The sequence below is a fragment of the Nansenia antarctica genome (genome assembly GCF_963989245.1).
Source record: "Nansenia antarctica genome assembly, chromosome: 7".
Lineage (NCBI taxonomy): Eukaryota > Metazoa > Chordata > Actinopteri > Argentiniformes > Microstomatidae > Nansenia > Nansenia antarctica.
This window is the reverse complement of record NC_137677.1, coordinates 62,740,617-62,755,616: the sequence shown is the minus strand read 5'-3', so window position 1 is coordinate 62,755,616 and position 15,000 is coordinate 62,740,617. Positions and strand designations below refer to the sequence as shown.

The 15,000-nt window shown below is 43.5% G+C and overlaps 2 protein-coding genes across 2 annotated transcripts in view; one reads left to right on the top strand and one right to left on the bottom strand.

The window, feature by feature from the left end:
• ift88 (intraflagellar transport 88 homolog) overlaps nt 1-7,155 on the bottom strand; it is a gene marked incomplete at its 5' end in the record, with an annotated part of 23,609 nt that extends 16,454 nt beyond the window's left edge. Inside the window, 12 exon segments of the mRNA XM_080535935.1 lie at nt 1-66; nt 2,271-2,479; nt 2,810-2,947; nt 3,225-3,327; nt 3,765-3,869; nt 4,580-4,670; nt 4,806-4,875; nt 5,256-5,319; nt 5,667-5,720; nt 6,263-6,307; nt 6,707-6,784; nt 7,072-7,155. The exon segment at nt 1-66 is cut by the window's left edge and continues 5 nt beyond it. Coding sequence (XP_080392061.1) covers nt 1-66; nt 2,271-2,479; nt 2,810-2,947; nt 3,225-3,327; nt 3,765-3,869; nt 4,580-4,670; nt 4,806-4,875; nt 5,256-5,319; nt 5,667-5,720; nt 6,263-6,307; nt 6,707-6,784; nt 7,072-7,155 — 1,107 coding nt within the window.
• A 779-nt stretch (nt 7,156-7,934) lies between these two features.
• cryl1 (crystallin, lambda 1) overlaps nt 7,935-15,000 on the top strand; it is a 26,090-nt gene continuing 19,024 nt past the window's right edge. The window contains exons 1-3 of the mRNA XM_080535714.1: nt 7,935-7,990; nt 8,932-9,039; nt 13,847-13,973. Of these exons, the coding sequence (XP_080391840.1) occupies nt 7,950-7,990; nt 8,932-9,039; nt 13,847-13,973 (276 nt within the window). The 5' untranslated portion in view covers nt 7,935-7,949. The remainder of the gene's footprint in view (nt 7,991-8,931; nt 9,040-13,846; nt 13,974-15,000) is intronic.

Sequence of the window (15,000 nt, the reverse complement as noted above, 5' to 3'; positions counted from 1 at the left end):
TCTCTCCATCTGGTGCAGCTTGTCGTTCTTGATGGCCTCGATCACCAGGTTGGCGTGGGTGTCATCCTGGAAGCAACGCAGCTGGTGTGAGACTCAGACATTCATGATCAGCCCTTCTAACCATACAGTAGATGACCTAAGTAAGTCGGTTATTGACCTTGATGCACAATGTGTGTACTCTGTACAAACAATCTTCTTTTCTTTTTTGTTCTTTTCTTACTTTTGATTGGCTAAGGAGTCAACAAAATAGTGCTGCTGAAGGCCCTGCCTGGTGTAGGCTCTAGGGCATGGGTCACCAACAGGCGGCCCGCGGGCCGAATGCGGCCCACCAAAGCTTCCCATCGGGCCCGTGGAATATTTATGTTTTTTAAAATATTAATGAATTCAGAAAATGTGAGGAGGGAAATACCGTTTAGAACATATAGGGCGCGTTCGTAAATTCGTCGGAGCGCACACTGGATTCAACGTCGTCATGGAACCAAGTAATTTGATTGGAATAGAGGCAGTCACGTGGACGCTCTGATTCTCTCAGAGCGAATTTACGAACGCGGCCATAGCATAGATTCATATCGTTCTTCCAATGCAGGACGATTCAGACCTAACTCATTCACAAAGCTGCAACCTTGCATCTCAATGGCAGTAGCAAAGCTGAAACTAATTCCCGTCTTTTAAATGGAATTCGGCAGACGTAGCGCCTATTCGCATGCAAGAATGGGGACACACTCATAGCTCTCATTTAACATTTCGTTTTTGTTTTTTTTCACATACTCATTTAACATTTCGTGGGTTTTTTCTTCACATGCTCTTGTTTAACATTTCGTGTTATAGGCTCTTTTTTCACATGCACATTATAGTGACTTAAATAACAAATAACTTCTCAGTCAAAACATGAATGAGGTAAATGGCTTGTTATGATTGTAGAACCCAGACAGCCCGGAGAGATGCACTAGTTGCCCTCTCGTTCAGATAACGTTCTGCTAATAATTCCACTGGCATGTCCATATCCAGCTTTTAAGTTGCTTTTAAGTCTATTTTTCTGTGACGGGTCTCAGGGTATGACTTCTCAGGGTATGATTCTCTGAAAGCTGCATGCCTTGTATAATTGTAACGGCGAAGATTGTATTGTTTTTCAATAGCTTCAGTGCAGATGAGGCATACAGGTTTTGCGTTACTAAATGTTGGCAGATGAATGCGTACTTGTCAGTCCATTCCTCATTAAAGATGCGTTTTTCCACATCAATTTTACGCTTCAGGCTCTTTGAGAGTGACATTTTGCTTGATTGATAACTGAAAATGATTACAATGAAGTGAAGCCAAAATATATTGATCGCCCCCTGGTGGCTGGCTGCAGTATAGGTGTCAGGAGTCTGTTAACACTGATAATAAATCAATAACATACATTTTGTAAGAAAGTGAAGATATTAAACAATAATATGCTAATTATGCCTAAATAGAATAAATAAAAATAAGTCCGGCCCCCACAGTGTAAGCTTCGAAAAAGTCTGGCCCTTGGACAAATGTAGTTGGTGACCCCTGCTCTAGGGGGTTCAGAGGCCTGGACACAGACTAAGCCTAGTGTAGGCTCTAGGGGGCTAAGACTCCAGGACACAGACTAAGCCTGGTGTAGGCTCTAGGGGGTTCAGACACCTGGACACAGACTAAGCCTGGTGTAGGCTCTAGGGGGCTACGACTCCAGGACACAGATTAAGCCTAGTGTAGGCTCTAGGGGGCTACGACTCCAGGACACAGATTAAGCCTAGTCACTGGATTAAATCACACAATCAAAGGAGATTCTATAGAAAATACATATTTCGTCACCTTCTTAAAATAATGGCATAAGTCATATTTTCAAGTATTTTTGAGAAAAACAGAATAAACTGAGCCCAAATATGATATTTAGGCAAAAAAAACATAATGTTCCTGTCCCTTGAGTCTAGGGACTAGGGCTAAATCTATGTGAGGGAGACCAGCAGCCCTGGGTGTTCAGGAGGTCCTCACGTTTGGTGGAATTACTGTGTTCGTAAACTGGGTTGTATGTGGATGTAACCTGTAAATGTTGTACTGTTATGATGTTATGATATACCAAATATAGTGTAATGAAGAACTATGGGGGGGGTGGAAGGGATGTTATCGCCATGGGGTAAGATAAAGAAAAAAAGTCAGGACAGACACTTATTTTGTTTGGTGTTATAATTGTGAGTTTTTCATGTGTACTGTTTTGTAATAAATAATTGATAATAAAAAAAAAAAAAAAAGGAAGTCAGTCTCACATTGGGAGGGATGTACTTGTCCTCCTCGTCGATGCCCAGAGGGACGGAGATGAGCTTCTGGAAGGCCTTCTTCATCCTCTCTCTGTCCCCGATGGCGTAGCAGCACAGGATCAGGTTGTAGCCCGTCCTGATGTTGGGGCTCTCGCTCATCACGTGCTCGTAGGACGTGATGGCGTCAGAGTACTGGCCCATACTGATGAAGACCACGCCTACGAGGGAGAGGAGGAGGAGGAGGAGGAGGAGGGTGGTGGGGATTATGAAGAAGAGGAGGAGGAACAGGAGGAGGATGGTGGTGGGAATTATGAAGAAGAGGAGGAGGAACAGGAGGAGGATGGTGGTGGGGATTATGAAGAAGAGGAGGAGGATGACGATGATGAGGCATATCATGTGTTAAACATGTTAAATCTAGTACATTCCATCCTCAAGTGCATTACAGATTAGAAGATTAGAAAACATGTAAAAGAAGATGTATAATGTATGTAATACTGTATGTAAAATGTATAAAATAAATCAAGTATTAAAAAGGGTTTATGGATTACCGATGTTCTGCATGATCTTGATCCTCATCTCCTTGTGGGCGTTGGAGATCTGGTCCAGAGCCATGCGGTAGAACTTGAGGGCCTTGGGGTAGTTCTTCTGCTTGAAGTAGATGTTGGCCATGTTCACCTTTAACCTCCCTGTAGGGTTCAAACAGGCAGGGATGGATTCAGAATAGTGAGATGAATGTGTGTCGCTTTGGCCTGTGTGTCTGTGTCACTGTTAGTCTGTCAGTTCCTGTGTTAACCAATTTGTCATTGTCTTGGTAAGAGAATTAACTTGTTGTTGAGACAAAGACAAGGTTAGTCCGCTACGCCACCTAAGCGCCCCTCATTGTGTGTTTCTAATGCCGGGGGTTTTGTATATTTGCTTACATTTGGAGGCTGTGCTAAGCTAAGCAGTCTCCTCCTCACCCACCTGCGTTATTGAACATCTTGTTCTTGATGATGACATGGTAGGTGTTCAGGGCCTCCGTGTACATGTCGTTGTTCTCGTACTGATTGGCCAGGTTAAACAGAACCTGGAGGAGAGGACAAAACAATGTCAACATGGAAGAACAATCACAACAACAGACACAGCAAGCCTACAGTTGAGTGACACCAAAGTAATAATTCATAGTTAATAATGATGTTGAATGTATATTGGTATGTATAATTATGTATAATGGACATTGCTACCCCTAGCCCCCCCCCCCCCCCCCCCCCCTGGACACGCATACAACCTCCCCTACCCCTACCCCCTCCCCGTTCGCTAACTCTGTGTTCCATGTGCCCATGTTTTCTGTTGCTTGTTGTTTCTGTGTTTTCCGTTTCTCCCATATTGTCAGCGTCTTTGAGCCTCGGAAAAGCGCTATATAAATGTAATGAATTATTATGAATTATTATTATTATTCTGTGGTGATGTGTAGTGGGGCTGAACGAGACTGGGACTGAACGAGCCAGGTGTTCTGGTCCTTACAGAGTAGGTGAGGTCCAGGTTGATGTGGTCAGCATTGCCTGACTGCTCCCTCTGTCTCACCAGCGCTCTCTCCTTCCTGCCTGCCGCTTTGGCCTTGTCCAGAGACTGTTGGGACACACAGAGGTAGACGCGGAGGCAGACACGCACGCACACACACACACGCACGCACACACATACACACGCACACGCACACGCACACGCACACACATAGAAGGACAGACAGACAGAACAAAAAAAATAAAATTAAAATAAAAAAGGTTTTAGTAGAAGGCGATAATAGGAAGAAGGTTTTTCCTTCTATCAGTGGCCCCGGGCCCGAGCTAGATTACTCTTCCTGCAATGAATGGTGGATTGATGATTCACATGCTTGGTATTCAAATGTATTGATTGTAAGTCGCTTTGGAATAAGGCGTCTGCTAAATGCCAAAAATGTAAATGTAAAGGGGTCAGGGCTCATACTAGATCCACAGTTGCCTCAGGTCAGTGTGTGTGTGTGTGTGTGTGTGTGTGTGTGTGTGTGTGTGTGTGTGTGTATATATATAAATGCACCATGAGGGGTCTGAGAATTGCTGCAATGTCTAAAAGAAAGGCCAAACAGGTTGCCAAATTTTGCTCTGTCTCAGCTATTATTGGCAGCTTGGCCGTGTGGAGAAGGAGGTGTTATGTGTACCCTTGAGTGTTCAGTGCTGCTTAGACCCGAAATATTTGATTCCCTGTTTGTGTAATATAATTTGTGGAACCAAATAAAGTATTCAAATGTGTGTGTGTGTGTGTGTGTGTGTGTGTGTGTGTGTGTGATGGAGTCAGAGACTCACCAGGTGGAGGCCCTCACGCCCGTGCGCCAGGCAGCTCTCCTCTATCAGGTCGTTCACCTGCTTCTCTAGGATCTTCATCTTCTCCTCCGGCCTGCAATGACATCATCACCACCACCATCATCACCACCACCACCAGATAAACATACTGTACCACTGGAGACAATAACGTAGCTGGGGAGGAGGCCTGGGGGTACGTAGCTGAAATGAAGTCAAGAAAAGTTCTTACGTGTCCTCACTCCTGGTCTCCAGGGCCGGGGCGGGCCCTTTGGACTGGCCCAGTGGGTCAAATGTTGAGCCTGAAAATAAACAAGACAAAACAACATGTGTTTATCACAAAGTCCTGTAGTACTATTTACTATGTACAGTGACTCCAAAAGGGTTTATTATACTAAGAGTGTCCATCTCCATCTTTTCCTCTCCTCTCCTCTCCATCTCCATCCTCTCCTCTCCTCTCCATCCTCTCCTCTCCATCCTCTCCTCTCTATCCTCTCCTCTCCTCTCCTCTCCATCTCCATCTCCATCTCCATCTCCATCCTCTCCTCTCCTCTCCTCTCCTCTCCTCTCCTCTCCATCTCCATCTCCATCTCCATCCTCGCCTCTCCTCCCCTCTCCTCTCCTCTCCTCTCCTCTCCTCTCCTCTCCTCTCCTCCCTCCCTCCCTCCCTCTGTAGACTCACCTCTGGTCATGGCTGAAGTGTAGCCTGCTGCTCTGACTGCAGTCATGGGCCTGGCTACTCCCTCCTGACACACAGACAGACACAGGACGTCACTACTCACTCACAGCTGAGGGACAGCATATCTCACTGACACACTCATCACAACCAGAGTTATATGAATTATACGAATGATATATATGACATAAATGATTATATTTGCTTTTATCATTGTCATTTTTATTTTATTTTGCTGTATTTTTAAGAATGTATGTAAAGCACTTTGCCCGTTGTATGAAATGTGCCATACAAATAAACTTGACTTGCCTATATATATATAATATATAATAGACACAATAATAAAATAAAATAAATAAATAATAATATTGCATATTATTATAGCATAAACAGATGAACCATACAGCATGTTCTCACCTGTACTGCTCCAGTCATGGGTCTACCCATAGAGGAGGCCATGAGCATTCTGGACTGCAGGTTACAACACACAAGACACATGAGAGTGTGGACGACATTTTGAAATACAAAACTCAAGAGAGTCAAAATAAAAACCCATGAGATTAGTGAAACACCTTTATGAAAATCAATTCATCAAATCATCACAATATGGGATTCACGTGTTCAAGTAAACTAGTTACAACCCTAATCTAACCTTTGACCTCTTGTCCCTCGACATAAATAAGTGTGTTAGCGACCCTTGACCTTACTTTGTAACCAAGTACATCATCACCAAGTACATCTCACCGCCAAAGACCTGAGAGTTTGAAATATCCATCATACTCAAATTCCTTATCTTTATCATTAATCTATGAACACTTACAACTCTGCTTAGAACTCACATTACACACTAACATTAATAGAAGGATTTGGAGAACGAGGAAATAGTCTCAATCTCAACTACCCTGGCTTTCATCATGCCACATACAGTGTGTTTCACAATTTACATTCTGTGACAAGTAAAAGTCTGTGTGGAATCGGGATGATAGACAATGTTACACAATCCCTGAACTTACTCCAGTCCCCAAAGCCCGTCCTCCAATGGCACTGCCAGGAAACTTCTGAGCAGCAACAGTAACCTGGAAAAAATGCACAAGTTTATTTCATCATCTTAAAATAAGTCTGATATCATTCATCAATTGGAAGTTTTTTTTAAAAATATATATATAGTCAGTTGGCCTGTGCAATACAGAAATATTGACAGGTACCTGGCACAACCAACTGAAAGAAGAAGAATTCCAGGAACCTATAATATGCTGTAAATAATCTTCTTTAACATGGGATTCTGAACTACATGACGCCCAGGAGAGGCTGGTGGAGGTAGTAATCAGAGGACGGCCTCACTGTAATGCATGGACACACACACACACACATGTTTCATACCATTCCTTATTCCATTCCATACATTACAGTGAGCCTGTCCTCCGCTTTCTACGTCCCCCAGCCTCCCCTGATGACACTGATGTCTTACTCACCGGGGGTCTTCTCCCATGACTTGTCCTCACTGCTTGTTGGAAACCAGCATCATTGTCAAGCTCCTGCCACACAAAAGAAAAACACAACAATGTCAATGTTACGGTACATGTGGGAATACGGTACATGTGGGAAAACTAGGGTTAGGTTTAGGTGCTACGTCGACTTGGTACATGCTGGCATGTCTAACCCTAACCCTAACCCTAACCCTACCCCTACCCCTAACCGTAGCTCCCTAGCACCTAACCCTAACCCTAGTTTTCCCACATGTACCGTAACATTAATACCACATCTGATGGCACAAACCAACCATGCATCCTTCAACATCCCCATCATCCCCTTGTCAACCTACTTCTGAGTCAAATGTTGGATTGTGGTCATTGTAGCCCGAGTACAGGTCATCTTCTTCCTCGGCAGCAAGGTGCACATGCTCCATGTTGATCTGCAAATATATTATAGCAAATGACTGATGGATTAGTTTGCATGTATGGCATAGGCTACTTTCCGTACAAACATGCAGCGTTGCTTAGTGATAGTACATTACTACTGCAACGCGATGTTGCATTAGTACCATTCTGAACCATTGCTGCTTAAGTTAAAGTCCCTATTAGCTACTTACGAGTGAGACGTCTTGAGAAAATGCTGTTAGATGCTTTCCCTGCTGACAAAATAATATATCTAGAAGAAGAAGAGGTTTATAATATCGTTTACGAGAAAGATTAGCTTCGATATTCGTGGAGGTTTGTTGACATGTCAGCGTTTGCATCCCACAATGCAACGCGATTTAGGCGGTACTGAACCTTTCGAAAGCTCTGATTGGTCCAATCGTACCTCAATCATACCAGCATGGACACGAGAGGGTAAATCCCGTTGCTAAGATACAACACGAAGGAAGCTTTCTGATCTTTACTTTCTGCGCCCGAACTTTTAGTTTCGACAGCTAACACACACTCCTCCGTTCACAGAATAATGTGCCTCTTTTCGAGTTTATTGAGAAATATATACACTTCGTTGATTACAATCTCCAATGATCAGCACTCCGATCCATTGTGAATAAAGCATGAATGAGCATTTTATGATTTTATGATTATGTTTTATTATTTTTGGACGTTTGAGGGCACCGTACAATCACGCCCCTTACGTCCACCGTGACTGTCAGGGGTTTGCACATTTGCATATCTGTTTTCACAAAACAACAGAGAGCTTTTCTCACTCATTCATACCTGCAATATGAGCTCTCCTACAGGGAAGACCATTACCGTTATTGGCAGGTGAGCTGACACTTCAAGACCTTTTTTTTTGGGCGTAATACAACATTGATAAGCTGATATACTTGTACAGTTATTGCACTTGAACTTTGAGCTAGGTTTGATCAGCTGACCCACTGTATAAAAACATTAGCTCAAGTCAATCATTGATTTGTAAAAAATAATAATAATAATAATTATGATAATAATTAAAAAATTATGTGATTGAACAACGTAGGTATAGACAGTAGAATTGTTATCAAATGTTATCTGTGGTGCAGCTCTGTGTCATTTTCGTTCCACAATGAAATTATAGTTAGTTCAGAATGTTGCACATGGTGTGTGTGTGTGTGTGTGTGTGTGTGTGTGTGTGTGTGTGTGTGTGTGTGTGTGTGTGTGTGTGTGTGTGTGTGTGTGTGTGTGTGTGTGTCAGTGTGTGTGTGTGTGTGTGTGTGTGTGTGTGTGTGTGTGTGTGTGTGTCAGTGTGTGTGTCATCACTTTCTCTGACTTTTCTTCCTGTTATTGGGGTCTGCTGGTATAGTCACTATTGTTGGAAAATTCTAAAGGGAGTTTAGGGTTTGCAGCACATGAGTGCTTTTTTCTTTGTTAAAGTTTGCCTTCATTTTGGGAGGTATTCACCCCACAGTGACAGCCATAAGTGCTTGTTCTGCAAGTCGACTACATTTTAACTTCTTATGTCATTCCTTCCTCGTAAAATCTAAAGATGTGTTTATGTCAGCAGCTCTCTGATTCAAAGATGATTCATATGATGGGGCTGGTTCTCCGGACACAGATTAAGCCTTAATCCTGACTAAAAATGGATCTTCAATGGAGAGTTTTTCTGTTGGAAGTTTCATTTAAGTCCAGGACTAGGCTGCCTAATCTGTGTTGGAGGAAACCGACCCTTAAAAATGACCTTTTTTTCCCCTGTTTTCCATGTGATGTGTGTCTATGTGTGTTTCCAGTGGTCTGATTGGCCGCTCCTGGGCCATGGTGTTTGTGAGCGGAGGCTACACAGTGAAGATCTATGACAACCAATCGGGGCAGGCTGCCAAGGCCGTCCAGGAGGTCAGGTCAGTGAGGCTGATCGAACACCAGGAGAACATTAACACAATGTCCCACTTTCCCCACACACAGATTAAGCCTATAGTCCTGGACTAAGTAACCTTTCTCCAATAGAAAATCTCCACTGAAGATGCATTTTAGTCTTGGATTAGGGCTTTATCTGTGTTCAGGAAAATCAGCATATACAGTTGGGGGGAAATGAGTATTCCATTTTTTTTTTAATTGAACATATTTCCATTGCAGCTTTCAAATGAAATTGACCAAACAAATGCGAATCAAAAGCTAAATTGAAGATGTAGGTTAACTGGGGGGCTTAAAGATGTTTACTGAGTTTGCTTCCCTGATTTCTTGAGGTAACGTATACGTATTACACAGTTTTGGGGATTAATTAATAAATGCAGCATCACCAACTTTGTTTTGGGATCTCATGGTAACCTCCAATAAGCCAGCAGCAGAGGACCTGAGGGCTCGTGAGGGTGTGTAGGCTGTTAGCGAGGCAGTGAGGTAGCCTAGCAGTAGGCTGTTAGCGAGGCAGTGAGGTAGCCTAGCAGTAGGCTGTTAGCGAGGCAGTGAGGTAGCCTAGCAGTAGGCTGTTAGCGAGGCAGTGAGGTAGCCTAGCAGTAGGCTGTTAGCGAGGCAGTAAGGTAGCCTAGCAGTAGGCTGTTAGCGAGGCAGTAAGGTAGCCTAGCAGTAGGCTGTTAGCGAGGCAGTAAGGTAGCCTAGCAGTAGGCTGTTAGCGAGGCAGTGAGGTAGGCTGGTCCCAGCCCATTTAGTGCTTTAAACACCAGTAGAAGGACTTTGAATTCTGTTCTAAACCATACAGGGAGCCAGTGCCGAGCAGTGAAGACTGGAGTGATATGCTCTCTCCTCTTAGTTTTTGTCAGTAGCCTAGCAGCAGCGTTTTTTATTAGTTGGAGCCTCTCTATAGACTTTACATTAACATTTTTGGCATTTAGCAGACGCCTTATTCCAAAGCGACTTACAATCAATACATTTGACTAAGCAAGTGAATCATCGATCCACCAGTCGTAGCAGGAAGAGTAATCCAGCTCAGGCCAGGGGCCATTGGCAGTCTCAGTGATAGAAGGAAAAGTTTTTTTTGTTTTTTTTAAATGTATACACATTGGAGAACAGAGAGACAGTACAAGGGGGGCAGTAGAAGTCATAGGGGACACAGTAAAGGGGAAAGCGGGTGTCTCAGGAGGCGCAGTGCTGGGGGGTAGTGGGTGTCTCAGGAGGAGCAGTTAAGGTGCAAACCTTCAGTCTCCGACGGAAGATGGGTAGTGACTCTGCAGTTCTGACAGCCGTGGGGAGCTCATTCCACCAGGGGAGGCCAGTAAATAGAGCATTACAGTAGTCAAATGAGATAAAAGCTTGAATCAGTTTTTCAGCATCCCACTTAAGAGTTAAAAAAGGCTGCACTTTTGGCAATGTTTAGCAGATGAAAAAAGGCTGTCAGAGAGACCAACCCAGTTTAGGAGATGATTGATGAGAAAAGCCTGACTGTAGAGATGTGTTGATGATTGTCAAGACAGAGTTCGCAACACTGTCAAAGGCTCGCTTAAAGAATGCAGTCAGTTTCTCTCGGCTACAGTCTCGTAAAGTTCTGCTGCAGAAATGCTCATGAAATGGGCACCTGGGAGGCCTAACTCACTAAGGTGCATGCCACGTAATCGCAGGGTCCCTGGTTCGATTCCAGCCATCGACCTATCCTGCATGTGTTCCCTCCTCTCGCCCACCCATCCTGTCAATCTCTATTGTTTCTATCCAAATAAAGCAGAAATACCCTAAAAACATTAAAAACAGTGAATGTATCCATTGTCACATACATATTGTTGCACGTTCTATTATAAGGATCACCAGTGTCAATAATGCCACCCCTAATGGTGATTTTGTCATTGAACCATTTAGAGAAATCCTCACATTTCAAAAACAGAGGCTTGTAAGAGAAGGTCAGTGGAAGTGGCAGGATGGAGCAGCTTGTTAATAGTTGAGAGCACTAGACATAATATTGTTGAAGGCATCCATAATTTCAGTAAGTGAACAGGTTGTAATACATGGATCAAAAGAACTTATGATTTCTGTGAATTAAACTTCCGCCAAATTATGTAGAAATCGCTTTCGCTCTATAATTCCTTTGTTTTGTTTGGGAAAGTATAAAGTAGTATAGAAAAACACGCAAATAATTCAAGTTTGGATTCATCTGTCCAAAACACCTTGTTCCAGAAGTCCTGGTGTTTGTCTAGGTGTTCTCCGGCAAACTTATACTTGCCCTTGTTCCTGCTCTTGGGCTGAACTTGCTAGGAAGGCCTGACCTGGCCATTTTTGTCTAGTTACCGTATTTTAAATGTTCTCCACTTGTAGTGGAATGGCTCATTTGTAATTGTTTGGAGATCTTTTAAATCCCTTCCCAGACTCATATGCAACTACAACCTTTTCTAACCTTCTGAAGGCCTCAGAGAGCTCTTTAGATCTCGCCATAGTGATACCACTCACTTCAACAATTAAGAGCAAACCAAACTAAATGTCTGAGGTTTATTTGAGGTTTAGTCCCACTAATCTTTTTATAGGGAATAGGGGCATGTCAGCAGAGCATGGGCAGGATTTGAACCCATGTCGACATGGGCATATGTGTGCACTGTAGAGAACGGTGCTAGACCACTGGACCACCCCAGGCCACATTGTTTTAGGCATTTTAAGTAGTAATAAATGTGGGAGTAACTCCAAATTCTACAAATGTGTCCTAACTTTTTCCTCCTGCAAGAAAATTGCAATTCTATTAATTACATTTCTCAAATATTATTTGGATTTGTTTTTAATTTTTGTTTTTTTAGTTGTTCTATAGTCGCTGTCTCTCAATATGGTTAAAAAGAAGATCAAATGTCTGTTTCAATATGCTGAAAAATACGTTTTCATGGAGTGTCCTATCTTTTTCACATGACTGCATATTCCTGTAGTTGTATGTTCCTGTGGTTGTATTGGTTGTATATTCCTGTGGTTGTATTGGTTGTATATTCTTGTAGTGGTATATTCCTGTGGTTGTCCTGTGGGATTATAAGATCTGTCCAAAAATGTCTGTATCAGCCATCATACAGACATTAGACTCATGTGCTAAATGGTAAACAGACTGCACTTACATAGCGCCTTATTCCAAAGCGTTTTACAACGGCCTTTCATTCACCCATTCACACACACATTCACGCACCAATGGTGGCAAGCTACCATGCAAGGCTATGGGATTCAGTGTCTTGCCCAAGGACACCTCAACACGTTGTCAGGCGGAGATCGAACCACCGACCTTGCAATCATTAGACACCGGCTCGACCTCTTGAACCACAGCCGCCCATGTGCTGCTTATCTCGGTTCTGCTGCAACATTACATAGATTACACTGGACTACTGTCTGAGAGGAGTGGCTCATTGTAACACATTACATTATTGCCACTACATGCATTGCACCTTTTGCACCATTACTGTATATTAGTGTAATAGTGCTACTTGCACTACTACATACACTGTATTAGTATTGTTGTTATTATTCAGTCATTACTGCTGCTACTTACACTACACCCTTATGCACTACTATTGTCACCAAAGTGTTTCACTCATGTCAATTACGGCTGTATGTGATGTACGTGACAAATACATTTTGGGTTGATTTGAAACGGATTGAGAAATTGTTATCAAACACACGTCCTCCGATTTCTACTTCCACCAGACTCTACTGATAGGCTACACAGTACAGTACAGTTCAGCCTCCATGGCATTCAAGGCTTTTTCAAGGTGCTTTAGTATCAAAAACCGCTCACTGATAATTAATTATACAATGCATTTCTGTGCTGTAGTAGCATGTGGATTTTGTACTACTAGGATGGAGTTAGTAACCCTTTTGGACAGTAGGGGGCATCGCTGAGATGTTGTTTTCCGATTTCCTCCTGGCCAGGTTACCAGTCAAACAAGCTCTCACACTGTCTCACACACACTACAGTCCCACACATTCCATCCTTCATACCAGAGGCCTGTACTGGGCCACAGAGTTTCACCAAATGCCTTTTAGTCTTTAGTACAATACTTTTTTCTTTTTTTCCTAACCCCCCCCCCACCCAACCCCTTGGTCTCCCAGTCACCGACCCAGCAATAGTGCATGTCATGTATGAATTTTAATTTCTTTATTCAACCCTGTATCTATCCAGAAATTCTGATTGAAGTTGATTCAAAGACCTCTGACATGGGTGACCTGGCCTAGGAGGCAGGTGTTACACCTGGTGTTGGCTATAAAACTGACCTGGCAACATTCACCTGCCTGTTGGCTACACACTCTCTTCAGAAATGTTCTCTGAGGTGTTTTCAACTATGACGTTCCTTTTTAATTGTATATTCACGTAATGGCATGTACTGTATGTCTTATGGAGTACAATGTGGTTGAACTAATTATCCATGTAATATAGTTGATAATCTTGTTTTTATTTTGTGTTTTTCCACCTCTCGTATGCCTTACTGAGGCAATGTGGTTGAACTACTTAATCCATGTAATATAGTTGACAATCTTGTTGTTTTTATTTAGTGTTTTTTTTCACCTCCTATGGCTTTGTAAAGGTTAGGCGGGTACAATGTGCCCACGTCTTCCCATTATCCACAGCCCATTAAGTTTCTATGTAGTTAGAATCCAAAAAAAGCTGTTAGGGTGTGTGTGTGTGTTTGCGTCAGCAAGTGTGTGCGTGGGAATGGGCGTGTGCCCATAAGTATATGTATGTTTCTTTGTGTGGTGCAACACGCTTCTAAATGACCCTCCTCCTCTCCCTGTCTGGTGACCCAGGAAGCAGCTAGAGGAACTGCAGGAAGCCAAGATGTTACGAGGGCAGCTGAGCGCCAAAGACCAGCTGGCTCTGCTGAGCAGCCACGACGACCTGCCCCAGGCACTAGAGGGCGCCTTCTTCGTCCAGGTACTGTAGGGAAACTGTACTGAGAACATTATAAAAATGCCCTATCATGCTGGGATGGTTGTACTATATTAAACAACCGGAACTGGCTAGGCAGGCTCTCTCTCTCTCTCTCTCTCTCTCTCTCTCTCTCTCTCTCTCTCTCTCTCTCTCTCTCTCTCTCTCTCTCTCTCTCTCTATCTACGCTGTCCTAGAGTGCGTCTAAATAGTCTAACACGGTTTCCTCTCCTCATCCCGTTTCCTTTATCTGCACTGATGTGAAAGAGCTGGACAGGTGAACAAGGTTTCTCTCTTCTCGGCATCCATCATAGCAGACAGACAGAAAGACCGACAGGCAGGCAGGCAGAGAGAAACAGACAGACAGATAAATGTACTGACTTATATAGTCGCCTTTATCCAAAGCGCTTTGCAACGGCCTCTCATTCACACATTCACACACACATTCACACACCAATGGTGGCAAGCTACCATGCAAGGCGTCAGCCCGCTCACTGGGAGCAATTTGGGGTTCAGTGTTCAAGGACACTTCGACATGTGGCCAGCCGGGGCTCGAACCGCCGATCTGCCAACCTTGCGATCATTAGACGGCAGCTCTACCTCCTGCACCACAGCCGCCATATTTTCCCTCTCCCTAAAGGCTGTGTCCCTATTAGAGATGTCCTGTGATGAAGGGTGAGGGGGAAGATGTGTTGGGAGAGGCAGTTCTGGAGAATTCACCATAGATGTGAATTCATCTACAAAACCCTCCTGGGTCTGTCCCCCCCCCCCCCTACCTGTGTCACTTGCTACAAATGACGTTTACTGCCCACAACACCCGGTCTGCTCACCATATTCTCCTTAAAATTCCCAAAACAAACAAACACTGCACAAGGAAATCTTCTTTCAGGGCTGCTGCCGCCAATTACTGGAACAATTTACAGAAAACACTCAAACTGGACACTCTTATTTCCAAATCAGCTTTTAAGGACTCCATCGTGGACATTCTCACTGACACATGCAACTGTTTTTCAACCCTCTAGTGTTTTTCTAA